The 13,295-nt window shown below is 44.6% G+C and overlaps 1 protein-coding gene across 5 annotated transcripts in view; it reads left to right on the top strand.

Moving 5' to 3' along the window:
* Positions 1-377: 377 nt before the first annotated feature.
* The window catches only part of LOC140206734 (NACHT, LRR and PYD domains-containing protein 12-like), a 33,853-nt gene continuing 20,935 nt past the window's right edge, over positions 378-13,295 (top strand). For 2 of the 5 annotated variants that reach the window (XM_072274928.1, XM_072274927.1), the window contains exons 1-2: positions 10,921-11,068; positions 12,595-12,749. In XM_072274928.1, the coding sequence (XP_072131029.1) occupies positions 10,936-11,068; positions 12,595-12,749 (288 nt within the window). In that variant the 5' untranslated portion in view covers positions 10,921-10,935. Of the gene's footprint in view, positions 461-1,355; positions 1,480-10,920; positions 11,069-12,594; positions 12,750-13,295 lie in introns of those variants that run through there. The other 3 variants (XM_072274929.1, XM_072274930.1, XM_072274931.1) reach the window with 3 other exon arrangements.

Genomic DNA, 13,295 nt, shown 5'->3' with positions numbered 1-13,295 from the left:
TTGTGGAACAGAGCAACATGGGTTACAAGTGTAGGTTTCCTGAAAGTGGACATGAAAGTGCAAAGGTTGGAAAAGAAGTCTTTAATCATGCTGGCCTTCATCAGTTGTGGCACTGAGTTTTGTTTATTTACATTTATATTTTTGCACTACTTATCAGTTGTTTTCGATATTGTTGTTTATTGCACTATGTTGCTGCCGCAAAGGCAACACATTTCATGACATATGCCGGGGATATTGAATCTGATTGTGATATTGCCATGGGAGACCAAACCCATCAGTCATATGAGCCCGTTTAATTCGGAACTGCAGCATCTGCGGGTTTGTTTCTGAGGCCCCGCCCACCGCTCCAAGACGCGAGATCACATTGCGCATGCTCAATCCCGGGCTGGGCGGTGGTTTTCTTTCCGGGAGCCGGCGGACGGATCTCTGTTTGCGGGGCTAGTACATCAATTTTCCAGCGGTGAGTATTGAGGCCGGTCCCGAGCGGGGACGTCTGATGTGTGAGTCCCGTTCACATCTCTGGCGGGATCGATCAGGGTTGTTGGATTCACACACCGAGCCGCCTGAGATGAGCCACCGCTCAGCCCCTGGTGCCTTGGTTCTACAAGCGGGACGAGGCAGTGATGCCGAGACTACACCATCCGTTCAGTTGTAACTGGGGAACTTTACCTACATCACGTGGTCCGGTAGCGGATCCAAACTTCACCTGGATCGATGCCTGGGGTCCACAGTTATTTTACATCATTCTGAGACACAGAGCGGCCATTAGGCCTGCTGTATTTTTGTAGACAGAGAAGGTTAAACAGAGTAATTGGACTTTCGGGACACTAATCCCCGTCTATGTGTAGTTTAATCTTTAGTCCATTCAGGCGACGGTGAAATCCTGATCTGTCATGTCCTCTTGGGGGAATTTCGACTTTCTATCCCATGCTAGGATTTTCCACAATGCGTCCAGTGTTTCCCTATACATGACCCGATTATTATATTTATTTATTTATATGACTATGTTTCATCATATTTTTCATTTATATGGATTTCTCGAAAAATGAAGTTCTCCTCTAGATTTCCCAAAGGAAGTCCCCAGCTGTCTAATATTCCTGCTCAATTAAAATGGGGAAAATCTTTATTTTTGTCATATACCGAGGTTCAGTGAAAACCTTGTGTTCGGCATTATCCGTGCAGGTCAATACATTACTGCAGTACACTGCGGTGAAACAGGGCAAAAGAATAACAGAGTAACAACTCATTATGGTTACAGAGAAAGTGCAATGCATTTGGACATATGGTGCAAGGTCACATCGAGTTACATTGTGAGGTCAGGAGTCCATCTCATCAAATTGGGGAACATTCAGTTTGGTTAAGGATCTGTCCTTGAGCTTGCTGATATGTTTCTGTTTTATTTGATCTCCGACTCGATGGGAGGCGAGAATTGAAAATGTCCAAGGCTGTGGGGATGTTGGCTGTTTTACTGAGGCAGTGGTGAGTACAGACAAAGACCATGAAGGGGAGACTTGTTTCTCTGTTGTGTTCAGCTGTGTCACAGTTCTCTGCTGTTTTCTGTCCAGCATGTATCTCATCAGCTCAATGGTATACATATATCAGCAACGCTTCTTCTAACCGTCGTCTTGATTGTAAATCATTGTCTTCCACCTTTTACCTGGTCGAGTTTTCCAGGAGTCTTTTTTTTATGAGCTGGACCTACAGAGGTTTAACGGAATACAACAGGAGTCAGAGTAAAAGTAGCCATTACAATTTTAGTTTCCCCGTTATAAAATGGCTGCAGTGTTAATCTTTGTCACAATGTAACTCGTAGGGTATGATATTGAGTTTGTTATTTCCTTTTTCAGTTACCGTTGTTGAGCCACTTCCTCCGTTTCCACGGTAACAACTGGCCAGAATTGCAACATATGTTGCAGAATTTTAATCGCTCTTTGGTCACTGCCTCTGAGCATCGAGTCAGTGGCTCAGGAACAAATGCAACAGAATGATAGTGGGAGGAAAGGATGCTGTGAGCATTGGCTCTATGGTTGTGGCTATGGCATTTGCACCAATCTGTTGAACAGTTCGGCAGGGGGGCATTAGGTTCCAGTTCCACCTTAGTTTATGAATGGGAAATGGCAGGATCACCACGGCAAATCGCCGGCACCAAAGCATCGCAGGGTTGTGTGTTATTATATTGGGAAGGAGTCTGTCAGAATATGGAATGGGCTGTATAGGGGCATCCGTCCACTTGGTAACTATATAGGTGTTTATTGGAAACTTCTCAGTCTGCAGTGAATCTGCAGATCTGTGCGATTGTACATTAGTTGTGGGGAAATCACCGACTACATCACCCATATCACCCAGTGGGATGTCATATCTGTACAGCGGGATCGATGACAGGAAGAAGAGGGTGATGACTGAAGATAGATTTAGCGAATGGAGGCTTGTGACGAGTGGGATGTGAGTGTTAGTGTTGAGACCTCTGTAATCCATTATTCAGGGCATTTTCTTGAATATGAATGTGCATGACATGGTCAGCAAGTTTCATACTAAATTCGGGAGTCTGCTTGATATTGCAACAGGTTACAATGATTTTTAAGGAGATCTTGATCAGTTATAGAGATGGGATGTGGAATGGCAAATGGTTTTCAACTTGAACAAGTGACGGATGTTGCATTTTGGACAGTGTGACCATGGTGGGACTGAAGTAGTGAATGGCGCGACAACCTGGGAGTACAAGTGTACGGCTTTCTGAAAGTGGACGTGCAAGTGTAAAGTTTGGCAAAGAAGGCTTTAACCATGCTGACCTTCATCAGTTGTGGCATTGAGTTTTGGGTTATGGGCATTATATTGTAGTTGTATAAATTGTTGGTGAGGCTACAGCGAGTATCATATACAGTTTTGTTCACCCTGTTATAGGAAAGAGATTAACTAGCTGGAGAGCGTATTGAAGAGATTGGTGAAGATGCTGACTGGACTACAGGGCCGGGTGAAAGGGAGGGATTGACCAAGCTGGATCTTTATTCCACGGAGCACAGGAGAATGAGTGTGACATTGTAGAAGTTTATAAAATCAGGAAGGAGCATAGATAATGTGGCTGGTCGTTGTGTATTCCCCAGGATTCAAGATTCAGGTTGTTTAATGTCACTCCAGTGTACAAGTGAAAGGGAAAACAAAACACATCGGATCTGACGCAGGAACAAAGCACAAAAACACAGAAAGATAAAAACCACAATTATAAAAACACTCAATACATATGATAGCTTAAAGCATTGATCGCATGTCCATGAAATGATGATAGGCAGAGGGGTATCTGGACATAGGATGACTGACAGGCAATCTTAAAATAGTGGTGATGGGGGTGTGGAGGAGTGAGTTAGTGGGTGGAGGTGTTGATTTGCCTTACTGCTTGAGAAAATAACAATTTTTGGGTGTACTGGTCCTGGAGGTGATGCCATGTAGCCTCTTCGCTGATGGGAGTGGGAAAAAATAGTCCATGGGCAAGAGTGGGTGGGAACCTTCATGCCGTTGCCGACCCCTTTCCCTCATGCACTATACATAGAGATCTCTTTGCAGCCTCCCCAGAAAGTCGAGATGTTGGGGAGCGAGCTTTCCTGATTCTGTGAATTGTGTTCTGGGACCATGAGGTTTGAGATGCGCATGCCCAGGAGTTTGAAACTGCTTCCAGTTTCCACAGCTATGCTGCTAATGTAAAGATGTTTGCCAGTGGTGCAAGTTCTCCTGAAGTTGATAACAATCTCCTTTGTCTTGCTGACATTGAAGAAGAGGTTATTTGTATGGCACCAAGCCTTGAACTCTTTTCTCTTTATGCCATCTAATTGATATTAGTGTTGGACCTCTCCATTGTCGTGACAACGGCGAACTTGACCATGTGATTACCCGGGTATTTGGCCGTGCAGTCCTGTGTGAGCAGTTTGTACAGCAATGGGCTCAGCACACAGTCTGTTTTGAGGATGATCTGGAGGGAGGAGCAGTTGTATATCCTGACTGTCTGAATCCGTTTTGGTTAGCAATTCCCACAGCCAGTTGCAAAGTGGTGTGTTTAGACGGAGAAGTAGGAATATGTTCACCAAGGTCTAGACATGTGTGCACGCTGCGGGTGTAGTTGGTCTGGCATGTTTTTGGTCCGGAAACCGTACAGTGGTAGCATCTTGACAGAGACCTTGCGTCAGCTGTTATTAGAGAAAGTGGCTGCTCACCTTGGGGTGTTGGAGGGGTGAGCTTTCGTGGCTGACTTATTCTGTGTGCCTGGAACTATTGTTTAAAACGTCGGGGGCGGGGGGAGGTCACTGGCACAGTCAACACCGTTTTTTTCCTAAAGTAGTCTTGAAGTCCAGTCAAATATGCCAAGGTTTGTTCCCCGGGGTCGGAGAGTCCAAACCGAAAGGGCACAGATACAAAAAAGCTGAGAGACCGGAGAGACCTGAGAAGTAATCTCAATACACAGAACTAGTGTGTATATGGAATGAGCTGTTCAGTGTCTGCATCGTTGGATATCTACCTCACCGTGTCTGGAAATATCCGCTCACTGTCGCCTATATGTGAAAACTCACTGTCGCCTGTATGTGAACAGTTGTATTTTAAAGAAACACTCAAGATGCTGGAGACCTGAAATGTTTGAAGCCATTCTGACACAGGTTGGAGTTGAAGCTTAACATTGTTCCTCTCTCCACAGATATTCTTTATGTGTTGAGTGTTTCTTGTATTTACAGTTTTTTTTTTAGAACATTACATTGGAATGATCCTGGGAAATGGACTTGTGTAGTAGGCTCAATTTAAATTTGTTCTATTACAGCACAGAAACCGGGATTTCGGCCCATCTAGTCTGTGCCATTCTTTGCCTTGATCCATCCACGTGCACCCAGACCATAGCCATCAATACCTCCCTCATCCATGTACCCATACAAACTACTCTTAAACGCTGCAAATGAACCTGCATTTATTGCTTCTGCTGGGAGCTGGTTCGCATTCACATCACCCTCTCGAGTGAAATAGTTCCCTCTCAGACTCCTCTTAAATATTTCAATTTTCACCATAAGTCCACGACCTCACCCAACCAGAGGGTCAAAAGCCATATGCATTCACCCTATTTATACCACCATATGATCATATAACTCCAGCATGGGTTACCAAACCTTTTTTTATGCCATGGACCATTACCATTAACCGAGCGATCCTAGGATCTTTCCTCATTCTCCTGCGCTCCAGGAATAAGCTTTCTAACCTGTTCAACCTACCCTGTAACACCGTCCCTTCAATACCAGCAATATCTGTGTCTGCCAGGGCTCCTGCATCCTCTACAGTAGACTGCCACAAGGTCCAAGGGACACATTGTAAGGCCTTGGGGAATTGTCTATCCTAATTCACCTCAAGACGACAAGGTCCTGTTGTGTAATCCGTATACAATCCATGACTTGATTAACTTCCCACATTTCTATATTTGTCTCCCAAATAAACATAGGCAGAAAGAATTCATTGAAAATCTCCCCCATCTCTTTCAGCTCCATGCCTAGATGAGCACACTGATCACCAGGAGATTTTTTGTGAAGGTTTGCAGAGAAGTAAGGAAGCCACAGGTTTTCTCAATAAATCATCCTGCCTCCAAATTGTCTATTATTCGTGGGAATGTGCTCATTACAGTTGTTGTTTACAAAAATTCTGGAATGAAAAATTGTATCTATGAGGATCATTTGGTGTCTCTGGACATGTTCTCGATAGAGGGATGGTGATTTCCGGATCAGGAAACTCAATGAAATCCTGAGCTCTGGATAGAGTGGATGAGGACAAAATGTTTTTAAAAGTAGGGGAGTCTCGGGTCTGAGATCACAATCTCAATCTATACAGTTGTATCTGGGGACCTTCCCTTCGATCCTGCTGTCCAGTAGCAGGATCTGAATTTCACCTGTATTAATGCCCGGGGTTGACCGTAGCTGCATGTCATTTGCAAACACAAGAATATGATGGAATGTTTAACCACTTAATTGAACAAAGAACGAAACGTCATGGTTATCACCACAATGCATTGTGCGATGTCTCTTATAAATATCCCAGAGTTGACATTTGGAACAGACAGGCCGCACCCAAAAATGATCTTTGATTTTGGACCAGCTTCTGCTGGAAGTTCTGTAGAAAATGAACTACCAACAAATTTTCTTGATGTACTTCGAGGCAGGGTTGAAACAATCAGTGAAATTTTAAATTGATTGAGTGTTCGGTATTCATCTTTGTTATAAGGAAACTCAGAGCATGTGAGGTTGAGTCTGTTATTTATTTTTTTCATTTAGTTTTGCTGAGCCACTTCCTCCATCAGGGTAACAGCTCACCAGAGCTGCAAGAAGTGTTGAACATTTTTATCGCTCTCTGATCACTGCCCCTCAGCAGAGAGACTGACCTCCGGCGCGGCTGTGGATGTGAGGATATCTTGAGCATATGGAGTATATGATGTCTGCGTTGGAATGGAGAGATAACTAATAAATGTAGGGATTACATTCATACAACTCTGTTCCGAATGTCGCAAGCATCTTGCAATCAGTCAACAATTCTGCATCATGTACTGCATCTTTTTTTCTTGTACTGAAATTGCAATGTTTTATTTGCAATTTTATATCAAGACATTTTGTTCCTCTTACACCACGGGAAATACGATGGGCAATTGCGCTGCTCCAGATCCCACTCAACAGTAAGAAAATGAACGCATGTGCTCAATTTATCTTGTGGAGATAAGTTAAAATGTATCTCCCCACCCGCTGGTAACCTACGGCCCGGGATTCCTGGCTTATTAAGGTATCATCAGGTTCCAGATCTATTGTGGGATGGAGGGGAGTGTAAGTTTTGGAACTGGGAATAGCCGAGACACTCAAGAATTTAACCGACACTAGGAGTCCTGGCATGGGGACTCCAGCAATATAGAACTGGCAGTGGTTGGGCTCCAGCCCAGGTTTGTGCTTCGACAGATGGGGTAAATGTTTCTACTTGTGCAATGAAGCAGAAGTCTCTGGTCCGGTGGCTGGATATTGGTGGTAGTGAAATAACTGACTACACCTACCAGTGTGAGATATGGTGAAGATGTACTAGAGGGGCCGAGTGGCCTGCTCCTGTTTCTGTTCTCTGTGAGTTTAAAGATAAGACATAAACAGACATTGCTTGGGTCTGCAGGATGTCCCAGTGGGTGTTGTAAGGACCGGTGCTTGGAGCCCAGTTGTTTCCAAACTGTGGCAACAATTTTGTAAGTAATGCTGAGGATTGATAAGGCACTGGTGAGGCCTCACCTTGAGTATTGTGAACAGTTCTGGGCTTCTTATGTAAGAAAAGATTCGCTGACAATGGAGAGAGTTCAGAGAATGATCACAAGTATGAATCCGGGAATGAAAGGGTAATCATATAAACAAAGGTTAGTGGTTGTGCGTCTATGCTCGCTGAAAATTAAAGGGATGAGGGGGAAATCTCATTGAAACCTTTTGAATGTTGAAAGACCATTCTAGGTCAAGGGCAAAGTCTAGGACAAGAAGGCACAGCTTCAAGATAGAGGGGCGTCCATTCAAAAGAGAGATGCAGAGAAATTTCTTTATCCAGAGGGTGGTTAATTTTTGGAATATGGTACCACAGGCAGATGTGGAGGCCAAGTCTTTGTGTGTATTTAAGACAGAGATTGATAGATTCCACATTGGACATGGCATCAGAGGTTACGGGAAGAAGACCTGGGAATGGGGCTGAGGAGGGAAAAAAGGATCAGCCATGATTAAATGTCAGAGAGGGCCCGATGGGCCAAATGGCCTATTTCTGCTCCTATATCTAATGGTCTTACCTTTATTATTGTTATATACCAAAGTTCAGTGAAAATCTTGTATTGCAGATCATCTATTCAGATCAACACATTACAACTGTACATTGGGGTGATATAAGGTAACAGTGTAACTGGGCTTGGAGGTTAGTTGTTCTCAAAATGTGTCAACAATTTGTCTGAGGGACAAATTCAACATTTCCAAGTCATTGACAGAAAATGTATATTTATCTATTATAAATTATGTAAAATTTGTATTTCCAGATTATTAATGACACAGAATCGCATAATTTGTGTTCCGTGTGTTATCTGAATGTACTTGCCTGTGATGCTGTTGCAAGTTAGTGTTCCTCTGTACCTGTACCTTCCCATACTTGCGCAGTTGGTAGTAAGTTCAGCAGAATCTGTGAAATCTCAGTGAGATTTGATTCATGATGATCATCTTGGCATCTCGTAAGTAAAATGTTAAAAATATAGAACACAGAAATCTACAGTACCTATCTAAGAGTCTCTTAAAAGACCCTATTGTATCCGCCTCTACCACTGTCGCTGGCAGTGCATTCCATGCACTACCAATCTCTGTGTGAAAAAACTATCACTGACATCTCCTTTCTACCTACTTCCAAGCAGCTTAAAACTTTGCCCCCTATTTCGACCCTGGGCAAAAGCCTCTGGCTATCCGCACGACCAATGACTCTCATCTTATACAACTCATCAGGTCACCTCCTGTCCTCCGTCGGTCGAAGGAGAAAAGGCCAGGTTCACTCAACCTATTCTCATAAGACATGCTCCCCAATCGAGGCTGCATCCTGGTATATCTCCTCTGCACTCTCTCTATAGCACTCAATCCCATGGTGATGAATGCCAACACACTATAATAACAACGTCAACCTGTGCAGCAGCTTCCAGTGTTCTATCGACCCGGACCCCGAGATCTCTCTCATCCTCCACAATGTCAGGAGTCTTGCCATTAATATTATATTCTGACTTCAAATTTGACCTACCAAAATTAACCAATTCATATATATTTGGATTGAACTCCATATGCCACTTCTGCCTCCTACCGATGTCGCGCTGTAACCTCTGACAACTCTCCAGAATATTCACAACACCCCCATCTTTTGTGTCATCAGCAAACTTGCCAACGCACCCTTCTACTTCCTCAGCCACGTCATTTATAAAAATCACGAAGACCAGGGGTCCCAGAACTGATCCCTCCGGAACACCCCAGGTCACCATCCTCCATGCAGTATACGAACCGTCTACAACCACCCTTTATCCTCTGTGGGCAAGCTAATTCTTGATCCAGAAAGCAATGTCTCCTTGGATCCCATTCATCATTACTTTCTGAATGAGCTTGGCATGGGGAACTTTATCAAATGCCTTACTGAAATCCATATACACTATATCCACTGCTCTACCTTCATCAATGTGTTTTGTTGCATCCTCAAACAATTGTCAGGTTCGTAAGCCATGGCCTGCCCTTAACATAACCGTGCTGACCATCCCTTATCAGATTATGTTTCTTCAAATGCCCATGAATCCTGCCTCTCATGATCTTTTCCAACAACTTGCCTACTACTGAAGTAAGACTCATTGGTCTATAATTTCCTTGGTTATCTCCACTCCCTTTCTTGAACAAGGGAACAACATTCTGAACTTCCAAACATCCTATTGATGATGCAAGGATCATCGTGAGTGTTTTAGCAATCTCCTCTCTCGCTTCCCACAGTAAAAGTCTCGGCGACTTTTCTAACTTAATACCTTTCAAAAGACCCAGCACGTCCTCTTTCTTAACACTCAAGCGGTTCAGTCCTCTGTAAGCCATTCCCACAAGTGCCAAGATCCTTTCCACTGGTGAATACGGAAGCAAAATTTTTTAGATGATCGGCAGATTGAGAACCATCTGCTGAGAATATAGCCGTGTAATCTAACCAAATCAAGTTGCCGTTGCTGGCGGTCCCACCGATTTGTTATAGTTGCATGATGTCCCTCAGCTCCAATAATGATTGTTACGAATGTCGGTGATATGCATTCGATCCCTTATTAGCAATCAGCAAACATACAATCTTGAGGCTTTGAAACTGAAGTGTACCGAAGTGTAAGTTCTGCATATTTGAGTGGATAATAATGGAGGTATGACATCCGTCAGTACCCAGCTATGTACTGCACAGAACAACGCACAAATATGTACCTGATTCCCTTCGCGTTTACCACACCCCTGCTGATGCGACTTGTTATATAAAAAAAATCATAAATACGCCACACAGAATACAATGGAGATAGAGAACAGATACATGTCTCCTACACACAGGCTCAGCTCTGATAGAGTCTCCCACCTAAAATATTAATAGTCTGTCTATTTTTTTTTGAATAATACTAGCATTTTGTCATATTTATGTTAAAGATTGTTATTGTCATCTTGATTTTTTTGGATGTATGGCGGGTCTACATTGTAATTAACAGGGTGCCATGTAATTGTCTGATAATAGCCAGGTGATATGCTCAAAGTAATCTTGACCGCAGTTTAAGTGCTAATAACGGTTGTAAAGTCCGGCTGGAGATACTATGGTGGTTCAGGACAAGATGTCGTGACGCTGTGGGTGAATTTGCATTATTCAGGATGTCAGAGTGTTTCTATGTAGACTCAATCCATAATATTGCCATAGGTATCAATGCCAGGCGACGTTAAACTGAAAGGAGACGGTGAGAGTCAGGTGTGACTGAGAAATCTGTATAATTCAGTGACGAGAGGAATACATGTCCCATTGGTCAGCAGAAATGCTTCACCCCACACTGTTGTAACACTTGTCCATTACACACTATAGCGCCACCAATGGTAGGAGGACCAAATCAGTGGGTGCTGTCTGCTCAACCTGCCTTGCCATTCCATTGACACATCGCTCCCGGTCCAGAAAAACAAGATTGCTACCAAAAAGGGAACTGCCTGCAATATAGCCAGTAGATACCCTGGAGAATCTCGGCCCAGTGTACAATCCATGCATAGGGCAGGAATGGGTATTGCGTGACTGTGGAAGGATGGGCGCAGGTGGATCAGACCATATCAGGGCTTCAGTGGACAGGCCCATGATGTTTAGAAGTGTTTGCCTCAGTTGAAAATCAAGACAGTGTTCTCCTTTAAACCCCAATGAATGTTTGACCCTCCTGTTATTTTTATTTTTTTTATTACAGAGCAGCAAAAACTTATCACACCCGTCCTAAAGATGGGTCAAGGTGCGAGCAGTGAAGAAGTTCCAGTGACGTCAACATCGGGAAAGGGCACGGGTATGTTGGTGAATTATTTTAATTTATGAATACTCTGCAGATTCTGCGTCTGGGTTTAATTCATATATTTGTGAAAACTGAGCAGAGAGATAAGAGAGAGTTAACATCTCTGGGGAAACACAGTCACACATGGAAGGAATACATGTACCGTCTGCTCCTGCTCCTCGAACAGATTGTGATGCACATGAACATAGCGAGTTATTCCAGAAGACAAGACATTCTGCAGATGCTGAAGGTTTTGGGCAACAAGAAGACACACAAAATATTGGTGAACTCAGCAGGTCAGGCAGCATCCATGGAGAGGAATAGCATATGACGTTTTGAATCAGGACCACAAGGAATAGAAAGTAATGTGGCAATAACTAGAATATCTGTTCCCTCATTTGCAGTCCGATGAAGGGCCTTGGCCCGAAACGATGATTGTTTATTCTCATCCATCGATCCTGTCCGACATGCTGAGTACCTCCAGCATTTTGTGAGATATCCCAGAGGTTTACTGAGGAAGCGGTTGACCAGGCAGGCAGACAGTGACCTAGAGCAAAGCGGTGCTGTTGGGCAGTACCAGGAGAGTGAGGGTGATGGGTTACTACATTGTCAGAAATAAGTAGAGTCCTTTCCAAACAGGGAGGTATATTCCCGGGGACACGAAAGAGCAGCCTTTCACAGATGGAACTATACCCCTGGCGCCCCCCCCCCCCACCTCCCGGCCCAAGCCCGATCCTTCCCCGACATCTATATAGATTAGATTAAGAGCACACTCAGTCCTCTTTTTATTGCCATTTAGAAATGCATACATGCATTAAGAAATGATACAATGTTTCTGCAGAGTGATATCACAGAAAACAGGACAAACCAAAGACTAAGAACGACAGAACCACATAATTATAACATATAGTTACAGCAGTGCAAAGCAATACCATACTTTGATGAAGAACAAACCATGGACACGGTAAATAAAGTCTCAAAAGTCTCCGAGTCCCCGATAGCAGGCGGCAAAAGGGAGAAACTCCCTGCCATAAACCTCCAGGCACGGTCAACTTGCCGGTGACTTGGAAGCAGCCGACCACAGCCGACACTGAGTCCATCCGTCCGAACACTTCGAACTTCTGACCAGCCTTTCAGATGCAGCCTCGCGAGCGCACCCTCTGCCTAGCGCCTTCGACCTCCCCCGGGCCGCTGAAACACGCAAAGCCGAGGCTTTCGGGGCCTTTTGCTCCGGAGATTCCTCATACCACATAGTAACAGCGGCCATGAAGCGGGCATTTCAGAAGGTTTCCAGATGTTCCTCCGTGCTTCACGTCTTTCTCCAAAAAATCAAAATTGTGCACGGTCCACTACTTGACAGATAGCAGACATCACCACCGAAGTGGCCGCGCGCGCTGCCGTCGAGCCACCCTCTGCTCCTCCTCCCATATATATTGGTCTGTGTTTGGCGATCTTTAGGTTGCAGAGAGAAAGTTACTAACCAACGTGGAGTCAGTAATTTCTTTAATGCTCCTCATTTTCCTTCACACGTCCGATCTCAGTGATTACCGAGCTCCTGGCAGGTTGGGACGATTTCCAGCTGCTGCAGTTGACGGACTTCTACCGGGACAGGCTGCAGCAGGCGATGGAAGGAGGGGTGCACGGAATGAGCCTGGCGTTAACGGCCGAGAATCAGTTCAGCGGAGAGGAACATCGGGTGAGTGGGAGGGAGAATATTGTACATACAATCACAAACCTGTGAATCTGAACCAGTGATAGAAAGCGGTGAAAAAACCCTGCGAATGGTGGGAGCTGCTCGATGTTCAGAGTGAGTGAGAAGTAACAGATCTGTGGGCTTACAGTAGAAAACGTCGGTTTTTACAGTAGGTAGGTCGCATCCGGAGTTTCTCCGATTAGCGGACGATTTCCCTCCACGCCTCTCTGAGGTAGTGGGGGAACCGCGTACGAGGCAAGTTACAGCAGTGGTTTGCCATTGCCTTCTGCCGGGTGAGTTTCCAAAGAGATCACCAGCTCGTATCCCAGCACGGATGGAAAGCGTGCAGGGGTGCCGGTTGGATTCGAACTCGGGACCTTTTATCCCGAAGTCCGACGCTGATGCCATTACGCCACCGGCATTATGACAGGAAATTTCAGTCTGGGAAGAATGTACAGCGTGACAACAGGATGTCAGTGAGAACTGGGACATCATCAGTGAATGCCACAGAAGCTCTATTGTGTTCTGTTCTGGGTGGAGATAATTCTG

Source organism: Mobula birostris, chromosome 13 (genome assembly GCF_030028105.1).
Source record: "Mobula birostris isolate sMobBir1 chromosome 13, sMobBir1.hap1, whole genome shotgun sequence".
NCBI lineage: Eukaryota > Metazoa > Chordata > Chondrichthyes > Myliobatiformes > Myliobatidae > Mobula > Mobula birostris.
The sequence above is the reverse complement of the archived record's forward strand: the minus strand, read 5'-3'. Positions and strand labels throughout refer to the sequence as shown.